At 44.1% G+C, this 20,129-nt stretch overlaps 1 protein-coding gene across 1 annotated transcript in view; it reads right to left on the bottom strand.

Annotated features, from left to right (window-relative positions):
• LOC139392066 (ribosome biogenesis protein BMS1 homolog) overlaps positions 1 to 20,129 on the bottom strand; it is a 35,026-nt gene that overhangs the window by 14,571 nt on the left and 326 nt on the right. The window contains exons 2-14 of the mRNA XM_071139753.1: positions 15,064 to 15,255; positions 14,535 to 14,725; positions 14,059 to 14,138; positions 13,409 to 13,597; positions 12,088 to 12,230; positions 11,663 to 11,784; positions 11,175 to 11,368; positions 10,591 to 10,739; positions 3,531 to 4,177; positions 2,930 to 3,031; positions 2,540 to 2,694; positions 2,231 to 2,312; positions 1,651 to 1,916 (exon numbers count right to left, since the gene is read on the bottom strand). Of these exons, the coding sequence (XP_070995854.1) occupies positions 1,651 to 1,916; positions 2,231 to 2,312; positions 2,540 to 2,694; positions 2,930 to 3,031; positions 3,531 to 4,177; positions 10,591 to 10,739; positions 11,175 to 11,368; positions 11,663 to 11,784; positions 12,088 to 12,230; positions 13,409 to 13,597; positions 14,059 to 14,138; positions 14,535 to 14,725; positions 15,064 to 15,245 (2,502 nt within the window). The 5' untranslated portion in view covers positions 15,246 to 15,255. The remainder of the gene's footprint in view (positions 1 to 1,650; positions 1,917 to 2,230; positions 2,313 to 2,539; positions 2,695 to 2,929; positions 3,032 to 3,530; positions 4,178 to 10,590; positions 10,740 to 11,174; positions 11,369 to 11,662; positions 11,785 to 12,087; positions 12,231 to 13,408; positions 13,598 to 14,058; positions 14,139 to 14,534; positions 14,726 to 15,063; positions 15,256 to 20,129) is intronic.

Below are 20,129 nucleotides of genomic sequence, written 5' to 3'. Positions count from 1 at the left end.
TTTGTCTGATCGGAATGTCACTGACAACTTCCTTTTGGGCATAATAAGATGTTACCTTGACCCCGTTTGAATAATTTCCAAATGCATCCTTCCTTGTTTCTTAGATGTAAGCACAGATCTGGTGGTTGGCTAGGTGCAAGTAAGTTTACCACCCTATCGCTCACCAATCCAACCAATTCAGATCTGTATTCACGTGCAGAGCCGTGGTTGAGTGGTAACACTCCCGCCATGTCACATATGACGCTCCCCACTGGAGACAATACCTTGCAACCAATGTTCCCTCTGTGTGAGCGTGCAGGTGCGCAGCCGTGCAGAAGAAATATGAGCGAGCGTACAGTAGCCTGAGATTGAACGTCCCTCTACTTTCTACAGTTTTCCCCTTTAGTTAACACTATCAATGTTTCACTCTACTGTGGCAATTGTGATCGTATCAACGCAATATTAACCACTTTCAATGTTATATACCGAAACAAAACTACGCAAGATTTCGTATGCAAAATTAACTGTGCAAGAGATTTTCTTGCAGTAGAGCGCATTGGAGTAGGATTCTAATGCATTGACAGGCATGTCTCCGCAGTATTCTACACAGAACGGTGCGCCATAACTAATCACAGCTGCAGTAGGCCTATATGCAAATAGACATTGCCATATGGATATGTGCCATTCACTTTGAACTGGACTGTGTTTACAGTATGAGCTTTCGAGTAGATGCGCTTGTTGTGAGAGCTGCATGTAGCCATGAGTGCACATTTGTTCCTATTCTTTGATAGAGTTATTAGCTCAGTTATAGCTCATTTCTAGTCAACAATGAGGGAGTGATTGCGTCCAACAAGAGCACAAAATGTGTGCATTTCTAGCCATCTTTGAAAAGCAAGTCAGGTACTGAGCTTTTTTGTGTCTAAAAGGAGAATTGGTGTATTTTGAGATGGTCTTGAATAAGTAGCCAATTGGCAGATTGTAGCATAATTTGTCTGATTCTCTGTAATAATGGTATGGGAATAATAAAGAATTAGATTTTGTAAAGTGGTTTCTTCCATCAAACAACATTTTCAGTCACCTCCTTGACTAAACAAGTTAATGTCAAGCCCTGCATGTTTATATTTTTTAAAGTCTAATGGAATGTAGGCATTGAACACCACACATTGGCTGCTACTGTAGGCTGAATGATAGCTGTTCTAGTTCCATGTTAATATGTTCTGGGATGTGTTTTTCTCCATTGTTTTTTATGGTAGGCCTACATTATGATCAAATAGCTACAGTAGCCTACTTGGCCAGTGTTAAAACTAATTTTAATCAGGTACAGCCTCAGTGTGCACAGTAAACGCATGCTGGAAGTTGCACAACATTTTCACAAAGTTCAAGTTTGTGCTCAGCAGACGTGAAATTTGCTCAGTGACTACATTTTTTCAGGAACTTTGCCTGCACCCTCTCTTCCCACTGTTTCTCCCACCTGTCTGTAGTCCCCACTCATTTCATAGCTGTCTAAATGAAGTGTCAAAATACCCACACAAAACATATATATTATTTGTAAAACAATCTGTGACTACATCAAGAAAGGAAAAAGGAGACATTTCTGAAGTATTCGAACAGGGCCAGACACTTCTGCCTCCTGTCATATCAAATGTTACCTATGACCCCATAACCCCTCACCTCTGCCTGTTTTTGCATCTCCTCCTTGAGGTCGTCAAAGTAGGTGGCGTCTCCGTCGTCGTACTCTGTGTCGAAACGCTCCTTCAGCCGCCGTTTCTTCTCCAGACGCTTGTTCTTCTGGGTCTCGTCGTCCACATTCATCAGCTTCTCCTCCTCCTCTTCCTCCTCATCATCACTTTCTTCCTTGGCTTGGTCCTTCTGCTTGGCAGCTTTCCCCTTGTGCACTTCCCCCGTCTCCAAGTCCTCAAATTCGCCATACAGCTCCTCTAAAAGAGAAAAGAGCGAGTTAGCAGGGGGGTGATAATGAACAATGAACTTATGATATACCGTGCATATCCCTGGTGGATTGGGGCTACTCTGTTGGGAATATGAGCCCATATCTGGAGCACATGAAAATAATTAGAATTGGGGAAGATGAATTTCAATTCCTCTCTGCTTGCCATAGTCGATGTGCACACAGGAGTCGACCTTAACAGATTTCATTTAAAATGGGACAGACTGCAGTTATAAAACACTTTTTAAAAAAGAAAATCATGAAAACAATCCCAACATTATTTAACAATGAGCAGCAACTCCTTACCATCCTCTTTCAGCAATGTAGCAGCATCTTGATCGTCTTCCCATTTCCCCGTAACAAAACAGTCCCGTATCGAGTCCAGCATCTGAAACACAATATTTATCTCAATTACAAAAAATATTCTCAAGTTTAATTCATCTTTTGAATTGATGGAAACTAAATTGTATTGACCCCAACCCAGGTCAGAATATGAATGTATGGATGCCTCCATCCATAGCTCCTAACACCTAATGCCTTTCTTCAAACTGTTGGTCTTTCCACACTTTAAATGTCCAGTACCAAATAAGGTGTGCTAGTACTGATTTCTTTTACCTCTTCCAGGTCCCAATTGCGAGCAGCATCAGGGTCAAAACGGGAGCAGTCCACGCCGTCTGCACGATGCTTCTTGCCCTTCTCGGGGCGGCTGACTCGAAACAGCCCTCCCAGCTCCTCCTCATCCTCCCCCCCATCACCATCATCCTCTGCCACTGAAGGAAACAAACGTAGTCAGTCAGAAATCAAGGCTAGGCACAAACGGAAGCAAATGGGGCGAAATAGTCCAATAAGAAACTGCAATTTTTAGCGCTATAGTGTGCATTAATGAATACACTAGTGCTCAACAAACAAGATCCGCCATGACATTAGGATAAAAGGGAAAACGTCAGTAAAATTCATAGCATTTTTTAAAATATATTGTTACTGAAACCCAGGAGGAGACGTTACCTGTGCCATACACCAGTTTACGCAGGTTGGGGGCGGCGCGCTGTTGCCGTAGAAACGCCTCCGACGCTTTCTGTTGCAGGCCCTCCTTCCACCGCAGTGACCCTGAGAAACATGATGTGGGTTACGGTCAAATTAATTCTTGGTTCTTGTTCCATTTAGCCACTTCCCCTCCCCATCAGTGTTCACAAGGTGAAAGCAATATGGCAGACAGAAGAAGCATGCATTCTGAATGCTAAATCGACCCGTAGCTCCTAGGCACTCCTGTAAATGTAATACGATTAGATAGGGATTTAGATTATCCTATCACAAGGCAAGAAACCTATCCGGTCAGATCTACAGGAGTGCCTAGAGCGTAAGGGCTAGGTTGGTTTTGAAATCAACAGACAACTGTAGGGGGTAAGGTGCATCCATCACAATATTGCATACACCAGTGTGTGCAGGTTTTTGTTCCAGCCCGCCACTAACACACCTGATTCAAGTATTCAACTTGGTACTCAATTCAGAGCAGCATTATTGAACAAAACTCTGTGGACCCTGAAGAGGTAGTATAGACAAGGGGGAGGGGCCACAATGAAACTACGCTGAATAGACAGAATATTACCTGCACTTTCATAGCACAGCTCTCCTCCCTCCATCTCCTCATCTTCCTCTTCCATTTTGGAGGTGGCATTCGACTTCTTGCCTTCTTTGCCCGATACATTGGTTTCGCAGTCATCTTCTATTGAATCACTCGCATCCTCCTCCTCCGAGCAATGACCCGAGTCTATCGGTTTGAGATCACCCCTTTCCACTGCACTGTCTTCTTCATCTTCTTCCCCCTCCGAATCGCTTTCCTCTCCTTCACTCTCCTGCTCTCCCTTCCCCCCTTCCTCCTCCTCACTCATTTCCAGCTCATCCTCACTGTCTGCAAAGGCAGGTACCTCCACCACTGGCTCTTTCTCCACTTTCCTTTCCTCCATCTTCTGTCTCTTCGCCGGAGGGATGGTCTTTATTCCTTGCTTCTCTTTTGGTTCAGTTTTGTCCTTTGCCTTGTTCTTCAAAACCGTTTCTTCTTCTTCTTCCCTTTTGTTTCCCCCCTCATCTTCCTCATCCTCTTCTTCAGACTCTCCTTCCTCATCCCCCTCTTCTTCACTGCTACCCTCGCTGTCATCATCGTCATCATCTTCCTCTTCAGTGAAGACAGCCTTCCTCCTCTCTCTCTGCATCTCAGGGTCCCAGACTCGGCTCTCCTGGGGTCCTGACGTCAGCCTGTAAGACAAGATGGAGACCAACACAAGTCAGAGGCAAAAATGTATATCATTTTCTATATGCTTTTATTCAAGAGTCCACTTTTTATTTGATAAAAGAACAAAACAGCAGGCACTTTGTTTGCTATAAAGCTGAGTGATAGGACTGAAGAAATTTAGCAACTCTCAAATTGCAAGGACTGACAGTCCATGACATGACGATGAGGTTCTCTTTTAACAATCCGTTTATAAAACAGATTTTAACAATGATTTTAGGGCTGCGACTCTTGACAATTAGTCGCGTTCCTAGGAAACTATGCAGTTTTTTGTTTTTTTACGTGTTATTTCTTACATTAGTACCCCAGGTCATCTTAGGTTTCATTACATACAGTCGAGAAGAACTACTGAATATAAGATCAGCGTCAACTCACCATCAGTACGACCAAGAATATGTTTTTCGCGACGCGGACCCTGTGTTCTGCCTTTCAAACAGGACAACGGAGTGGATCCTATGCAGCGACCCAAAAAAACGACTCCGAAAGAGAGGGAAACGAGGCGGTCTTCTGGTCAGACTCCGGAGACGGGCACAGCGCGCACCACTCCCTAGCATTCTTCTTGCCAATGTCCAGTCTCTTGACAACAAGGTTGATGAAATCCGAGCAAGGGTAGCATTCCAGAGGGACATCAGAGACTGTGACGTCCTTTGCTTCACTGAAACATGGCTCACTGGAGAGACGCTATCCGAAGCGGTGCAGCCAACGGGTTTCTCCACGCATCGCGCTGACAGAAACAAACATCTTTCTGGTAAGAAGAGGGGCGGGGGCGTATGCCTCATGGCCAACGTGACATGGTGTGATGAAAGAAACATACAGGAACTCAAATCCTTCTGTTCACCTGATCTAGAATTCCTCACAATCAAATGTAGACCGCATTATCTACCAAGAGAATTCTCTTCGATTATAATCACAGCCGTATATATCCCCCCCCAAGCAGACACATCGATGGCTCTGAACGAACTTTATTTAACTCTCTGCAAACTGGAAACGATTTATCCGGAGGCTGCATTCATTGTAGCTGGGGATTTTAACAAGGCTAATCTGAAAACAAGACTCCCCAAATTTTATCAGCATATCGATTGCGCAACCAGGGGAGGAAAGACCTTGGATCATTGTTACTCTAACTTCCGCGACGCATATAAGGCCCTGCCCCGCCCCCCTTTCGGAAAAGCTGACCACGACTCCATTTTGTTGATCCCTGCCTACAGACAGAAACTAAAACAAGAGGCTCCCACGCTGAGGTCTGTCCAACGCTGGTCCGACCAAGCTGACTCCACACTCCAAGACTGCTTCCATCACGTGGACTGGGAGATGTTTCGTATTGCGTCAGATAACAACATTGACGAATACGCTGATTCGGTGTGCGAGTTCATTAGAACGTGCGTTGAAGATGTCGTTCCCATAGCAACGATTAAAACATTCCCTAACCAGAAACCGTGGATTGATGGCAGCATTCGTGTGAAACTGAAAGCGCGAACCACTGCTTTTAATCAGGGCAAGGTGTCTGGTAACATGACCGAATACAAACAGTGCAGCTATTCCCTCCGCAAGGCTATCAAACAAGCTAAGCGCCAGTACAGAGACAAAGTAGAATCTCAATTCAACGGCTCAGACACAAGAGGCATGTGGCAGGGTCTACAGTCAATCACGGACTACAGGAAGAAATCCAGCCCAGTCACGGACCAGGATGTCTTGCTCCCAGGCAGACTAAATAACTTTTTTGCCCGCTTTGAGGACAATACAGTGCCACTGACACGGCCTGCAACGAAAACATGCGGTCTCTCCTTCACTGCAGCCGAGGTGAGTAAGACATTTAAACGTGTTAACCCTCGCAAGGCTGCAGGCCCAGACGGCATCCCCAGCCGCGCCCTCAGAGCATGCGCAGACCAGCTGGCCGGTGTGTTTACGGACATATTCAATCAATCCCTATACCAGTCTGCTGTTCCCACATGCTTCAAGAGGGCCACCATTGTTCCTGTTCCCAAGAAAGCTAAGGTAACTGAGCTAAACGACTACCGCCCCGTAGCACTCACATCCGTCATCATGAAGTGCTTTGAGAGACTAGTCAAGGACCATATCACCTCCACCCTACCTGACACCCTAGACCCACTCCAATTTGCTTACCGCCCAAATAGGTCCACAGACGATGCAATCTCAACCACACTGCACACTGCCCTAACCCATCTGGACAAGAGGAATACCTATGTGAGAATGCTGTTCATCGACTACAGCTCGGCATTCAACACCATAGTACCCTCCAAGCTCGTCATCAAGCTTGAGACCCTGGGTCTCGACCCCGCCCTGTGCAACTGGGTACTGGACTTCCTGACGGGCCGCCCCCAGGTGGTGAGGGTAGGCAACAACATCTCCTCCCCGCTGATCCTCAACACTGGGGCCCCACAAGGGTGCGTTCTGAGCCCTCTCCTGTACTCCCTGCTCACCCACGACTGCGTGGCCACGCACGCCTCCAACTCAATCATCAAGTTTGCGGACGACACAACAGTGGTAGGCTTGATTACCAACAACGACGAGACGGCCTACAGGGAGGAGGTGAGGGCCCTCGGAGTGTGGTGTCAGGAAAATAACCTCACACTCAACGTCAACAAAACTAAGGAGATGATTGTGGACTTCAGGAAACAGCAGAGGGAACACCCCCCTATCCACATCGATGGAACAGTAGTGGAGAGGGTAGCAAGTTTTAAGTTCCTCGGCATACACATCACAGACAAACTGAATTGGTCCACTCACACAGACAGCATCGTGAAGAAGGCGCAGCAGCGCCTCTTCAACCTCAGGAGGCTGAAGAAATTCGGCTTGTCACCAAAAGCACTCACAAACTTCTACAGATGCACAATCGAGAGCATCCTGGCAGGCTGTATCACCGCCTGGTATGGCAACTGCACCGCCCTCAACCGTAAGGCTCTCCAGAGGGTAGTGAGGTGTGCACAACGCATCACCGGGGGCAAACTACCTGCCCGCCAGGACACCTACACCACCCGATGTCACAGGAAGGCCATAAAGATCATCAAGGACATCAACCACCCGAGCCACTGCCTGTTCACCCCGCTATCATCCAGAAGGCGAGGTCAGTACAGGTGCATCAAAGCTGGGACCGAGAGACTGAAAAACAGCTTCTATCTCAAGGCCATCAGACTGTTAAACAGCCACCACTAACACTGAGTGGCTGCTGCCAACACACTGACACTGACTCAACTCCAGCCACTTTAATAATGGGAATTGATGGGAAATGATGTAAATATATCACTAGCCACTTTAAACAATGCTACCTTATATAATGTTACTTACCCTACATTATTCATCTCATATGCATACGTATATACTGTACTCTATATCATCAACTGTATCCTTATGTAATACATGTATCACTAGCCACTTTAAACTATGCCACTTTGTTTACATACTCATCTCATATGTATATACTGCACTCGATACCATCTACTGTATCTTGCCTATGCTGCTCTGTACCATCACTCATTCATATATCCTTATGTACATATTCTTTATCCCCTTACACCAGGGGTGTCAAAGTCAAATGGACGGAGGGCCAAATAAAAAAATCAGCTACAAGACGAGGGCCGGACTGTTCGAATGTTCATTGAAAAATGTTTAAATGACGCATATAGTCTAGTGAACCTAATTGAACCTACTGAAAACCTAACAAATATATTACAATATGATCAGATAAATAAAGCAATATTTTCTTATGGCTCTGTCAGTAATCTTTAATTTTCAACAGACACAAAAGACAAATTTCCTTTATATAAATATCCCCATAACATGAACATTAAATGAAAGAAACCGGTATTCAAGGCACCATCAGTAGACTATATTTTCTATTTTAGCAAAAGTGGGCTAAATTTACTTCAAAGAAAAAACAATAATAGCAATTTTCTATCATCCACTCAACTGAAATATTTTTAAAATATAATTGGATTGAAATACAAAAAAATAAAGTGCAAAAATCTATTAATCAAAAACAACACTTTGTTTAAGGAGAAGTAACATGCAGAGAAAACAAATATTAAATTTTAACTTTTAAACTTGAACTGAGTAAAAACTCTAAATATGTGATTGCACAGTAATGTTCACTTGTTTGAGGTTGAGGGTGATACTTGGTGGTGTCCCATCTTTTCCACAAGTTCATCAATGTTCGGGGTAAGGCTCTGAGCTGAAGAAATCCTCAGAATTGAGTGGAGGTGTTCAGCAGTAAGTCGACTTCTGTGTGATGTTTTGTTCAGGTTCATCAAAGAAAACAGTTGTTCACACAGGTATGTGCTGCCAAACATAGACAACGTTTGAGCAGCCTGGATGCGCAGCTGGGGCATTGTGCCGGGGAGGAAACGGGCGAACTCCGCAGCACCCACTGCCGCATATTTTGCCCTCAGTGCATCATTGCATTGGAGGTCAATCAACTCCATTTGGAGGTTTGGTGGTGAGCTTTCCACGTCAACAGCAAATGGGTTACCGAGCAGTTCCAACCTGCTTTTTTGTGCTTCAAAGTCAGCAAATCGGCGTCGAAAGTCAGCGGCAAGCATACCTATTTTATCAGCCAACTGTGTGCTCGGGAACGCACTGGTAGAGAGCTTCTCTTTCATGGTCTGGCAGCTGGGAAAGTGGCTCAAATTTTCTTTCCGCATCTGCGTCTCCCACAGAGTCAGTTTGGTTTTAAATGCCTTCACTGTACTGTACATATCAGAGATGACACGATCCCGACCCTGCAGCTGCAAGTTTATTGCATTCAGATGACTCGTAATGTCACACAGAAAAGCCATTTCACACAGAAACATTTCGTCTCGGAGTTGTGTTGTGTCTTTCCCTTTGCTGTCCAAGAACAGACAAATCTCCTCACGAAGCTCGAAACATCTTTGAAGCACCTTTCCCTGGCTTAGCCATCGCACCTCTGTGTGATAAGGCAAATCACCATGCTCCGTTTCTAACTCCGTCAGAAATGCCTTGAACTGGCGGTGATTCAAACCTTTGGCTCTGATAAAGTTAACTGTGCGCGTGATGATGCTCATTACATGCTCCATTTTCAAGGCTTTACCGCACAACGCTTCCTGGTGTATGATACAATGATAAGCTGTCAGCTCACCTGTCGCGTTTTCCTCTTGCATCTTTTCCCGTATCTTCGCCACCAGTCCGCTCCTGTGTCCACACATCGCAGGTGCTCCGTCGGTTGTCAAACCCACGAGTTTTTCCCAAGGCAGCTCCATCTCATTTACACATCTTGACACCTCTTCATACAAATCATGCCCCGTAGTTGTGCCATGCATAGGACGTAAAGCCAAAAACTCCTCTGTCACGCTTAGGTTGGAGTCCACTCCGCGGATGAAAATTGACAACTGGGCAATGTCAGAAATGTCGGTGCTCTCATCCACAGCCAAGGAATATGCAATAAAATCTTTTCCCTTTTTCACAAGCTGCTCTTTTAGATTGATGGACAACTGGTCTACTCTCTCGGCAATGGTGTTTCTGCTCAGACTCACATTTAAAAAGAGTTGCCTTTTTTCTGGGCAAACTTCGTCACAAACTTTAATCATGCAGTTTTTGATGAAATCCCCCTCCGTAAATGGCCGGGCTGATTTAGCGATCTCTTCTGCCAAAATAAAACTGGCCTTGACAGTTGCGTCCGCGTGTGTGTCCGCGTGTTTCGTTTCATAATGTCGTCTCAGATTATACTCTTTCAGTACCGCCACACTTTCTCCACACAGAAGACACACAGGTTTTCCAGCTACCTTCGTGAACATATACTCCGACTCCCACCTTGTTTGAAACCCCCGGTTCTCAGTATCCACCTTCCGTTTTGCCATTTTTGATGGGTATCTGAAAGTTAATTTTACTGTGATGCTGACGACTGCTGTGCCAATAAATATTGAAATGAAGCAGCCTACTGCTCGGTGCGTCACCTTTGCATTGTGGGAAATGTAGTATTGGTGCGTGTAAAAGATCTGCGGGCTGCCGGCTTGCTGCGGGCCGGTTCTAATAATAAATCAAGATCATCCCAGGGGCCGTAAAAAACCTTCTTGCGGGCCGGATGTGGCCCGCGGGCCTTGACTCTGACATATGTGCCTTACACTGTGTACAAGACAGTAGTTTTGGAATTGTTAGTTAGATTACTTGTTATTACTGCATTGTCGGAACTAGAAGCACAAGCATTTCGCTACACTCGCATTAACATCTGCTAACCATGTGTATGTGACAAATAAAATTTGATTTGATTTGATTTTAACCAATTTTAACAATGAGTTTAGGGCTGTCTCTCAACTGATTCCATAGTGGCTTTCAAAAGTAGCACATAATATATGTAATAGGGTGTCATTTGAGATTTCCAAGACATTGCTGTCTGAGCATCACTCACCCATTCTCCTCCTCCTCCTCCACTTCCCCGGGGGTCAGGGCAGCCGCCCCTGTGAACAGTGACACTTTGCTGGCGGCCATCTTGGCATCCAGGGTGGTGTGTGTACTGATGAGGGATTGGACCAACTCTGTGGTGGGACGGACCTCCTCCTAGTGGACACGGGACAGAAGTAACTGATTATAGGAACGTGTGCACACACACACATACATATTACCGAAATCCTCTGGACATTATCTAGATTTAGGGGAGAGGGAATTTTCAATGGCCCTTGACACTTTCGGTTTAGTACACTCATTACAACAGTCTCAAGCCATTGCCAAAACCTAGGAAGAAACCTAGAGAGGAACCAGGCTATGAGGGGTGGCCAGTCCTCTTCTGGCTGTGCCGAGTGGAGATTATAACAGAACATGGCCAAGATGTTCATAAATGACCAGCAGGGTCAAATAATAATAATCACAGTAGTTGTCGAGGGTACAGCAAGTCAGCACCAATAAAAATACATCGTTTTTTATTTTTTGTTAAATGTTTCAAAGAATTTTCCTTTTCTGTGTCTTACTGAACATGGCCCAGGGGTTGGAACTGACCTGTTCTTGATTGACGTGGCCGCCGGGCAGGTCGATGTACACTGCGTCCTTATCGTAGACAACCCCCCCGACCCCTGCCATGGGAGCGTAGAGCAGCCGCTCCTTCTCGTTCAGCGCCCTCTTCTTCTGAGCTTCAGGCAGAGCGCAGGGGTCTGGCAGGAAGCTGATGTCTGCCACCGCAAAGTCCCCCACACCTGCAGAGGGTGCCATCACGTGTTAGGTTTCAAACCAAATTGCCCAATGTTAAAACAATATAGCTTTCTGAATCAATGTTTTCAAAACCCCACCCCACGAGTGAAACATTTCCCAAAAACACCATCGCAGTAACCACATGCTGTTTATTTGCACAATACATTGGTGAATGTGAATAGTGCATGTCAATATGTACTAGCTTTGATGCAGTATTAAATTCATCTCTTCTCCACAAGTCAGTGTTCCTAAAAAGGGCTCAGATTCTTATTTGCTCTTAACCCAATGAGCATACTTACCAGGGATATGGACCTGGCCTTTATTCTTCAAGTATGTCCCCCTCAGGTAACCATAGAGAGATACAGTACGATCACACTTGGGGTCCACCCTCACCATCTCGGGGTCCGTCAAATCCTCCATGCTGTGTAGATGGTGAATGTGATCGAGGGACAGTGAAGGGGTACAGTTCAACAAGAACATTTGAAAACCGAGTGAAGATGGAAGCAGGGTAGTAGGATCCATCACTCACAGGCACACAAGTGTGCACAACACACACACACGCACAAACCATAAACATTCTTTCTATTAGAAAACAGCTCTGTTACACACAATAACCATATATGGCACCATTCAACAGCATGTATCATGTCACTTTCTCTACTCGGAATCTGTTCTAGCTACTTTCCTCTACAAACACATTGCTCTAAAAGGTCTGGACACTCACCGGTCTGCCACGACGTAGGGATGAGATTGCTGCCACACCAGCGGGCGGAACTTCATGACGGAGATGAAGCGGCCCAGGTTCTTGACCTCCTGGGTCTGGTACTCTCCGTACACCATACCGGACAGGTAGAAGAGTTTGGCACCCTGTGGGAACAAAGAGGGAACGTGGAACACTGTTCAGGAAAGGGACTTGTGTTGGATTAGGTTCAGAGAAAGACTGCATGTCATGTTTATGAGATTGTTAGCCTTCATAACTTTAACACATTTACAACATGCAAGCTGACAGAGTGTACATCTTTTCATTTTTTTTTTTTTTTTTAACGTCTTATCAAGACAAACCTAAGAAAATCACAAGTCAACTTGTCACTTCGATAGCACAAGAGAAAAAATATGAGTTGCAGGATGTATGAAAGGGACGTGCAGGGTTGGCAGAGACTGACAAACTCTGCAAATTTACCTCCAAGGTTTATCTAGCACATCAGAAATATCTCAGCACTTGCCAAGAAATTAAATATGAAATGTGCTCACTATAGATTGTATATAGTTAGTTACAGTATGGTGTTCAGATGTTGTTGCTTTTGATATTATCCATGATTTGTTTGAATATATTTGTGAAAACCAATAAAAATACTTCACACAAAAACCTGCCAAACCAACTCCATCATCAAGTTTGCTGACGATACAACGGTGATAGGGCTGATCACTGAGAATGACGAGAAAGCCTACAGAGAGGTGGTTAGAGCCCTGGTAGAGTGGTGCCAGGACAATAACCTCTCCCTCAACCTCAACAAAACCAAGGAGGTGATTGTAGACTACAGGACGGCTGTAGAGGTTTGGCTTGGCCCCACAGATCCTCAGGGACCTTTACAGGTGCACCATTGAGAGCATTCTGTCTGGCTGCATCACCGCCTGGTACGGCAACTACCCGGCCTGAACCACAAGGCTTTACAGAGGGTGGTGAAGACTGCCCAGTCATGCAGGCAGCAGGACATCTACACTAGGCAGTCTCTGAGGAAGTCCAGAAGATTGCCAAGGATTCCAGCCACGGACTGATTTCTCCGCTACCTTCCGGCAGGCAGTACCTGAGCATCAGGTCTCGGACGAACAGGTTCCGAGACAGCTTCTACCTCCAGTCCGTAAGACTGTTGAGCAGCTAACCCTAAGCTGTCTACCTGCACAGACCCGTCTACCTGCACAGACCCGTCTACCTGTACTCACCTGCATTTTAAGAGACTATTTGCACTGACTTCCTCAACCTTACACACACAATTGCTAATACGATTTATGGTGTGAAGCCAAAGATAAAATATTTTGGTGCTGACCTGGTAGACCTCAGTCCAGAAGCGATGCTTGAGCCGCTTCTTGGTCTTGCGAAGGGCCTTGTTGTTGCGGAACGAGTCCAGGTGGGTGAGCACGCCCATGATGCGCGGGAAGCCGTGCACCTGGCAGATGTTGAGGAACTCAAAGGTCTCCATCTCAAAGCCGAAGCTGGCGTCAATGAGCATCAGCACCTGGTGGACCACAGGGATGTCAGTCTTTAGCTCACTGATTGCCCCACGTCAAGTCTATTTTTATTGTTTGGTAGGGAAATCTGGGTTAAATTCAATTGTCACAGATATGTGCATCTCAAATGGCACCCTACATGCTATATAGTGCACTACATTTGACCAGAGCCCTATGGGCCCTGGTCAAAAGTAGTGCACAATGGGCCCTGGTCAAAAGTAGTGCACAATGGGCCCTGGTCAAAAGTAGTGCACTACATAGTGAATAAGATGTCATTTGGGACTCACAATAGTGTTTATGCCAACACTGCATTTTTGTAGCATGATAAAATATACTAAAAAGCCAAAAATAAGGCATCAAAACACACTGTACGTATTCCAATATCATAAGAAGTACAATTCTATCTTGTCATCAATGCCTTTAAAATTCAGACATTTTGCCTTTAATCACCATACACAAATGAACTTACCAGGTCAGCAACCTTTGCCAAGTCAATCATTGTGTTGATGTCATTGCTACACTCAATGAAGGTAAGACGCCTCTTCTTTCCTGAAAGGAAAATGAAGATGGTGGTGCGGCGGCATTAGCACACAAGCTAAACACAACACAATAAATGACAGCTCTGTGGGCACACAAGCTAAACACAACACAATAAATGACAGCTCTGTGGTCACACAAGGTAAACACAACACAATAAATGACAGCTCTGTGGTCACACAAGGTAAACACAACACATTAAATGACAGCTCTGTGGTCACACAATATTGTATTCACTAGGAACTAAACAGAAGCAAATGTGACAAAACAGGGAGGGACTACCTTAACTTTTTCAAGAAGAAGTGCTTGTTTTCATTTTTCGGTTGCAAATTGCTTTGCTATGGTGTGCACCAATGAATACGACCCAACTGATCTCAATACAGTAAGAAACATCCAAGCTCAGCTCACCAGAAACAATGGTCACAGGCCCGCAGATGTCCGCTAGTTTCTGCCGGGTGAAGTTTTTGATCAGGCAGCGGATGAGGGTACTCTTGCCCACCTTGGGGGGTCCTACCACCACCACCACTATCGGGGGAGGCTCTAAAGGGGTGCGGTCCACCAGGGGTATGTGATGTTTCTTGGCCTTTAGGTCCTGGGCTCTAGGAGAGGGGGAAAGAACAGTGTTTATAGTTTCTTACAATGTTGAACTGTGTCTGTCTGCACTGGTTGTGCTGCTGCCTCTACACCACTTTTCTAAATCTCAACATCTGACCATCTGTCTGAACCACTCAAGATACATGTTAACAGCATTCACTCCTGTGGCTATTTCTATGAACACAGATTAGTGTCACACTAACTAAAAAGACAACAATATACTATGTAAACCTTGTGAAATAAAACAAAATAAATGATAAAAACGCAAACATGAAAGTGGATGGTGGGATGATTTGTCATGTAGTGTAGTATAGTGGGGCATGTATATATGAATGCTGCTGACCTGTGGAAGGTTTTGGCCATGCGCACTGCTGACTGGACCGCAAACGCTTTGGGGTTCCTCTTGCGCTCGTCATCTCCGGCAGGAGTTCCCAGCTGCTTCCTGCTCTTCTTCCTCTCCGCCTTGGGCCCGCTGTGCTTCTGCTGGTGCCGCTTCTGTTCCTTCTTTGGCTCCTTCCCCTCCATCTTTTCCTATCTGAGAATCACACACACGTCAGAAACTGAAGCTTGGAGGATCAAATGTAGCTTTGGCTTATGCACATCCCACTTAATTAGGTGCTTCATGTAACAATCATTTAGATAGTTCCAACTACCTCCCTGTATGTGAGTGAACTACCTACAGTATGTCAAGAAACTTGCCCATAATGGTTGTAGTGCATTTGCTAGTAACAGCAGGGTCACTCAACTCATGGACATCTGAAATAAGTATCAGTAAGAGGTGATGGTGATGGCCAATATAAAAGTAACTGCAGGGTCACCCAACTCATGGACATCTGAAATAAGTATCAGTAAGAGGTGATGGTGATGGCCAATATAAAAGTAACTGCAGGGTCACCCAACTCATGGACATCTGAAATAAGTATCAGTAAGAGGTGATGGTGATGGCCAATATAAAAGTAACTGCAGGGTCACCCAACTCATGGACATCTGAAATAAGTATCAGTAAGAGGTGATGGTGATGGCCAATATAAAAGTAACTGCAGGGTCACCCAACTCATGGACATCTGAAATAAGTATCAGTAAGAGGTGATGGTGATGGCCAATATAAAAGTAACTGCAGGGTCACCCAACTCATGGACATCTGAAATAAGTATCAGTAAGAGGTGATGGTGATGGCCAATATAAAAGTAACTGCAGGGTCACCCAACTCATGGACATCTGAAATAAGTATCAGTAAGAGCTGATGGTGATGGCCAATATAAAAGTAACTGCAGGGTCACCCAACTCATGGACATCTGAAATAAGTATCAGTAAGAGGTGATGGTGATGGCCAATATAAAAGTAACTGCAGGGTCACCCAACTCATGGACATCTGAAATAAGTATCAGTAAGAGGTGATGGTGATGGCCAATATAAAAGTAACAGCAGGGTCACCCAACTCATGGACATCTGAAATAAGTATCAGTAAGAGGTGATGGTGATGGCCAATATAAAAGTAACTGCAGGGTCACCCAACTCATGGACATCTGAAATAAGTATCAGTAAGAGGTGATGGTGATGGCCAATATAAAAGTAACAGCAGGGTCACCCAACTCATGGACATCTGAAATAAGTATCAGTAAGAGGTGATGGTGATGGCCAATATAAAAGTAACTGCAGCAACTTGGTCTATGCTACACATTGCACAAGCATTTTCCACAGCCCACATAGATTGTAGGAACGGGACGATTTTACATACAGCAAGTTTTTAAAGGACCAAAGAGTTACCAGCTTCGTGTTTTCATTTCTGCCATGGAAATAAGATTGAGATACTGGTATCGTTCCGGTCCAAATAGCTAGTGGGTGTTATGGGAGCACCACTACCGACAAATCAACTACATGTAACCACATTGTCCTAAATTGTTTTCCTCATTTGACGACCATTACGTCAGTCGTCTTCGTGTTTGTATTACGACATTTACTCATCAATCAAGTGTTGAGGAGTCTCTTTTTGTACTTCCTGACTGTTAATACACTAACTGCATATCTAGCTAGCTACCATGCAAACAGATTTAGTTTTGAGCTTATTTCAACGTAAGCCACAGTTTGTATGCCAGATAACGTGATATAACTTAATACGTTTCCATTACTGGGCATTACAGGCTGACCAAACCACGCGTGCGTCTGCGTGCACAAGTTGATTTTGTTCACCCACACCAGACGTAATCATGACACGCAGGTTGAAATATCAAAACAAACTCTGAACCAATTATATAAATTTGGGGACAGGTCAAAAATCATTAAAACATTTACAGCAATTTAGATAGCTAGCTTGTTGTTGCTAGCTAATTGGTCCTGGGATATAAACATTGGGTTGTTATTTTACCTGAAATGCACAAGGTCCTCTACTCTGACAATTAACCCACAGATAAAACCATAAAACAAATTCATTTCAGGTCATCTCTCCTCCTTCCTTCAGGCTTCTTTGGACTTTATTTGGCGGTTGGCAACCAACTTTAAGGTGCATTACCACAAAGATGAACTGAGTGTGGACCTCAGTTCTTCTTTCAAATCACCCACGTGGGTATACGCTCCTAAAAACCAATGAGGAGATGGGAGAGGAGGGATTGCAGGCGTTGAGCATCACAAATACAACCAAGTTAAATTTTAGCGCCTGGCCACGCAGACGCATGTGTACATTTATCTTGCACCGCTCGCGTCGTCAGCATGTTACAGGTTAGCTCAGACAAACTGTTGCCATAGATTTTAACTTACCTGTTCTTGGCGACACTTTTCTTGTTCTGATTCGGTGAAAAGAGTATCTTAGAAATGTCTGTGTCCGGTTACAGGTGGTTCTCTGAAAACCAGAGAATATTCAGAAAGATATTACATCCAAGTTTTGTATCGAGTGAGAAATGCCTCTTGCATGTGTGTACATCTTTGTTTTGGTCACAATGTGTGATGCGCTGCCCTCTACTTCTACAAAGATGTTGGGAAATGCAAGATGTCTGGCAGCTAAAATGGCAAGGGAACACCTCACTCAGTGCAAAACGTGGATTTAATATCTTTCTGAAAAGTCTCTGGTTTTTGGAGAACCACCTGCAACTGGACAAAGACTTAAGATAATTTCTTGATTCGGGGAAAAAAGTATTGTCAAGAAAAATCCGACTATGGCAACGTTTGTTTAAGCTAACCTGTAACGCCCAGTAATGGAAACGTATTATTAAGATATGACATCATCTGGCATACAAATTGTAGCCAATTGTTGCCAAGTACCTCAACTCCTCCACGTAGTTGAGAGCAGACTCCAGTTTTTTAAATGAACCCATGTACATCCTCTGTTGTTGCGGGCCTTTGCTGAAATTCACACATTTTAATAAAACCTTAATCAAATACAACCACTGACTGAAATACTATGAAAGGCACGCAACAGAGGACAAACATAGATACACGGGAAGGATTTAATGTAAATTTTTTAAGCTTTTAGGTCATGTTGTAATTATCGTATTATTACACCCCAGAAAAAAAATCTAGCAGGAGGCTGTCTGACTGAAAGATCACCCCCTGCTTCGGTCATAAACACTTTGGAAGAATGGGAGTTACATTTAGACCTATAGACAGAATAGGACCAGCACACACCTGTGGTTATATCCAGGCATGGTATGTGTCATACGATATTGGCACATAGCTGAGTAAAAGACTGCCTCCATCGTACAGGATATTGAACTAAGGCTCCATGGAAATTAAATAGACACATCTGTCATTATATCCAGTTGTACTGTATGTCATAAGATATTGGCACATAGATATAGGACAAGATGAATGTCTACATCTGTATTATAATACACTAAGGATTTTGAGCTGAGGGAGGATCTCTTCCTAAAATGTTGGGATGCTTTTCTTCCTTTTAGGCTCAAAAGAAGTGTGTCGTCCTCCCACATGGTATTGTCTACTTTACACTGAGTATACCAAACATTACAAATTTTCCTAATATTGAGTTGTATTTTTGGGTCCCACTTTAAACGAAGCACAACTGATAAAGACTTTATATAGCATAGAAAATGCTTCATAAGCTATATATAAATGCTTCACAAATCATCTATAAGCATGTCATACTCTATAAATGGTGTGTAAAGTGTGACATAACCATTCCTACTAAAGGGTGAAATGCTAAAAATAACATAACGCAATATATGTTTATACAACATTTATAGAGTATGGCATGCTTATAGATGATTTGTTAAGTATTTATGTAGTGCTTGTGAAGCCTTTATGTATACTGTATATTAAGCCTTTATAAGCTGTACTTTGTTTAAAATAGGACCTTTTGTCTATTTCCCCAGTTGTTGTGTTTGGAATGGCATGGTTACTATTGTATCATGTCAATGCCATTATGACATAATTTTGCTACCAAGGAAAGCCTATAAAAGCGCAGGTACAGCTCCTCAGTGGGTATAGCAATAATCATGCCCAGACGTAGACAATCAACCACTCGCCCAGTCCGCATGAAGCGTAGAGCCACTCGGACCATGAGGCATAAGAGGAGAATTGTCAGGAGGAGACTTTAGGTCCCTTACTAACTAACCATCAAGGAGTTGAGGAAAAGTTGAGGAAAAATTGTGTTTTACTCAGGTAGTTTACCACTGAAAAAAATGTGCAGTTCCAGTCTACTTAAGGCTCACCCACAGATACCAATCTCATCATGGACAACTTGAGCATTTTAGCAATTTTTCAACTACTTAATACTTTTTAGCTACTTGCATGTTAACCTAACTCCTAGCCTTAACCCCTAGCCTGGAAGGTTGTAAGTTTAGCAAATGTGTAAGCTATAATACGAATTGTAATTTGTAATATATCATACGAAATGGATGGACATTCACAAATTAATACATATGAAATGTAACACATCATATACTGAACAAAACACTGGGGACAGTAAAAGGCCACCACTCTTAAATGTGCAGTTTAGTCACACAATGCCACAGAAGTCTCAAATTTTAGGGAAGTGTGCAATTGGCATGCTGACTGCAGCAACATCAACCAGAGCTGTTGCCAGACAATTTAATGTTAATTTCTCTACCATAAGCCACCTCCAACGTAGTTGTAGAGAATTTCGCAGTATGTTCAAACAGCCTCAGACCAAGCCAGCCCTGGACCTCCACATGCGGCTTCTTCACCTGCGGGATCGTCTGAGACAAGCCACCCAGACGAAACTGAGACATATTTCTGTCTGTAATAAGCCTTTTTGTGGGTTAAAACTCATTCTGATTGGCTGGGCATAGCTCCCCAGTGGGTAGGCCTGGCTCCCAAATGGGTGGGCCTATGCTATCCCAAGCCCACCCACGGCTGCGCCCCTGCCCAGTAACGTGAAACCATCATTAGGGTCGAATGAAATTATTTAAATTGATTGATTTCCTTACATGAACTGTA

Source organism: Oncorhynchus clarkii, chromosome 3 (assembly GCF_045791955.1).
Source record: "Oncorhynchus clarkii lewisi isolate Uvic-CL-2024 chromosome 3, UVic_Ocla_1.0, whole genome shotgun sequence".
Lineage (NCBI taxonomy): Eukaryota > Metazoa > Chordata > Actinopteri > Salmoniformes > Salmonidae > Oncorhynchus > Oncorhynchus clarkii.
The sequence above is the reverse complement of the archived record's forward strand: the minus strand, read 5'-3'. Positions and strand labels throughout refer to the sequence as shown.